This window comes from Empidonax traillii, unplaced genomic scaffold, assembly GCF_003031625.1.
Source record: "Empidonax traillii isolate 1590-97213 ecotype Southwest subspecies unplaced genomic scaffold, ASM303162v1 scaffold3649:size11812, whole genome shotgun sequence".
Classification (NCBI taxonomy): domain Eukaryota; kingdom Metazoa; phylum Chordata; class Aves; order Passeriformes; family Tyrannidae; genus Empidonax; species Empidonax traillii.
In genome coordinates, this window is record NW_020958842.1 from 1 (window position 1) to 1565 (window position 1565).

General features: G+C 60.4%; 1 protein-coding gene across 1 annotated transcript in view; it reads left to right on the forward strand.

Moving 5' to 3' along the window:
• Positions 1 to 199: 199 nt before the first annotated feature.
• The window catches only part of LOC114072644 (proto-oncogene vav-like), a gene marked incomplete at both ends in the record, with an annotated part of 11554 nt that continues 10188 nt past the window's right edge, over positions 200 to 1565 (forward strand). Inside the window, one exon of the mRNA XM_027910520.1 lies at positions 200 to 268. Within this exon, the coding sequence (XP_027766321.1) occupies positions 200 to 268 (69 nt within the window). The remainder of the gene's footprint in view (positions 269 to 1565) is intronic.

The window sequence follows — 1565 nt, forward strand, 5'->3', positions numbered from 1 at the left end:
CAGGGACACAGGGATGGGACAGGGACAGGGACACAGGGATGGGACAGGGACACAGGGATGGGACAGGGACACAGGGACAGGGACACGGGGACAGGGACACAGGGACACGGCGATGGGACACAGGGACAGGGACACAGGGACAGGGTCGTGGGGCCGCAGCCCCTCCCAGTGCTCCCAGTAATCCCAGTTCCCCCCCCAGCACTTCCTGCGGCCGCTGCGGCATTTCCTGGAGCCGCGGGACATGGAGAGCGTGTTCATCAACATCGAGGTGACAGAGGGGACAGCGGGGACAGCGGGGACACCGACCGGGGACACCGACCGGGGACACCGACTGGGGACAGCGGGGACACCGACAGGGGACAGCGGGGACAGCAGGGACACCGACCGGGGACACCGACCGGGGACACCGACTGGGGACACCGACAGGGGACAGAGGGGACACCGACCGGGGACAGCGGGGACACCGAGCGGGGACAGCGGGGACACCGAGCGGGGACACCGACCGGGGACAGCGGGGACACTGGGGACACTGACCAGTGACATCACTGACACCGACCAGGGACACCAGGGACCCTGACCAGTGACAAAGCCCCACCAGTGACAGCAGGGACACCAGTAATACCAGTGACACCAGTGACACCGACCAGGGACACTGACCAGTGACACCAGTGACACCAACCAGGGACGCTGACCAGTAACACCAGTGACACCAGTAACACCAGTGACACCAGTGACACTGACCAGGGACGCTGACCAGTGACACCAGTGACACCAGTGACACCAGTAATGCCAGTGACACCGACCAGGGACACTGACCAGTAACACCAGTGACACCATTAACACCAGTGACACTGACCAGTAACACCAGTGACACCAGTGACACCAGTGACCCTGAGCAGTGACACCAGTAACACCAGTGACACCAGTGACCCTGACCAGTGACAAAGCCCCACCAGTGACACCAGTACCCCCCAGTTCTCCCAGTAACCCCCCAGTGCTCCTTTAACGCCTCCCAGTTCTCCCAGTAACCCCAGTGCGGGTCCTGGAGGGATCCGGGGTGGGGGGTTAATCCCCAATTTTTGATGTAACCACTCCATTTTTGGGGTGATCTCCCCAGTTTTTGGAGTGATCCCCCCCAAATTTTAGGGTGTCCCCCCCGACTTTGGGGTGATCCCCTCTGAATTTGGGGTGATTTCCTCCGAATTTGGGGTGCCCTCTAGATTTTAGGGTGATCCCCCTGATTTTGGGGGGTCCCCCCACATTTTGGGGTGTCCCCCACGATTTTGGGGTGACCTTCCTGTTTTTTGGGGTGTCCCCCCATATTTTGGGGTGACCTTCCCATATTTTGGGGTGTCCCCCACGATTTTGGGGTGACCCTCTTGTTTTTTGGGGTGTCCTCCCATATTTTGGGGAGTGTCCTCCCCGATTTTGGGGTGTGTCCCCCCCCCATATTTTGGGGTGACCCTCCCATATTTTGGGCTGTGTCCCCCCGATTTTGGGGGCTCCTTCCCCATTTTTCGGGTGACCCTCCTGTTTTTTGGGGTGTCCTCCCCCGATTTTGGGGT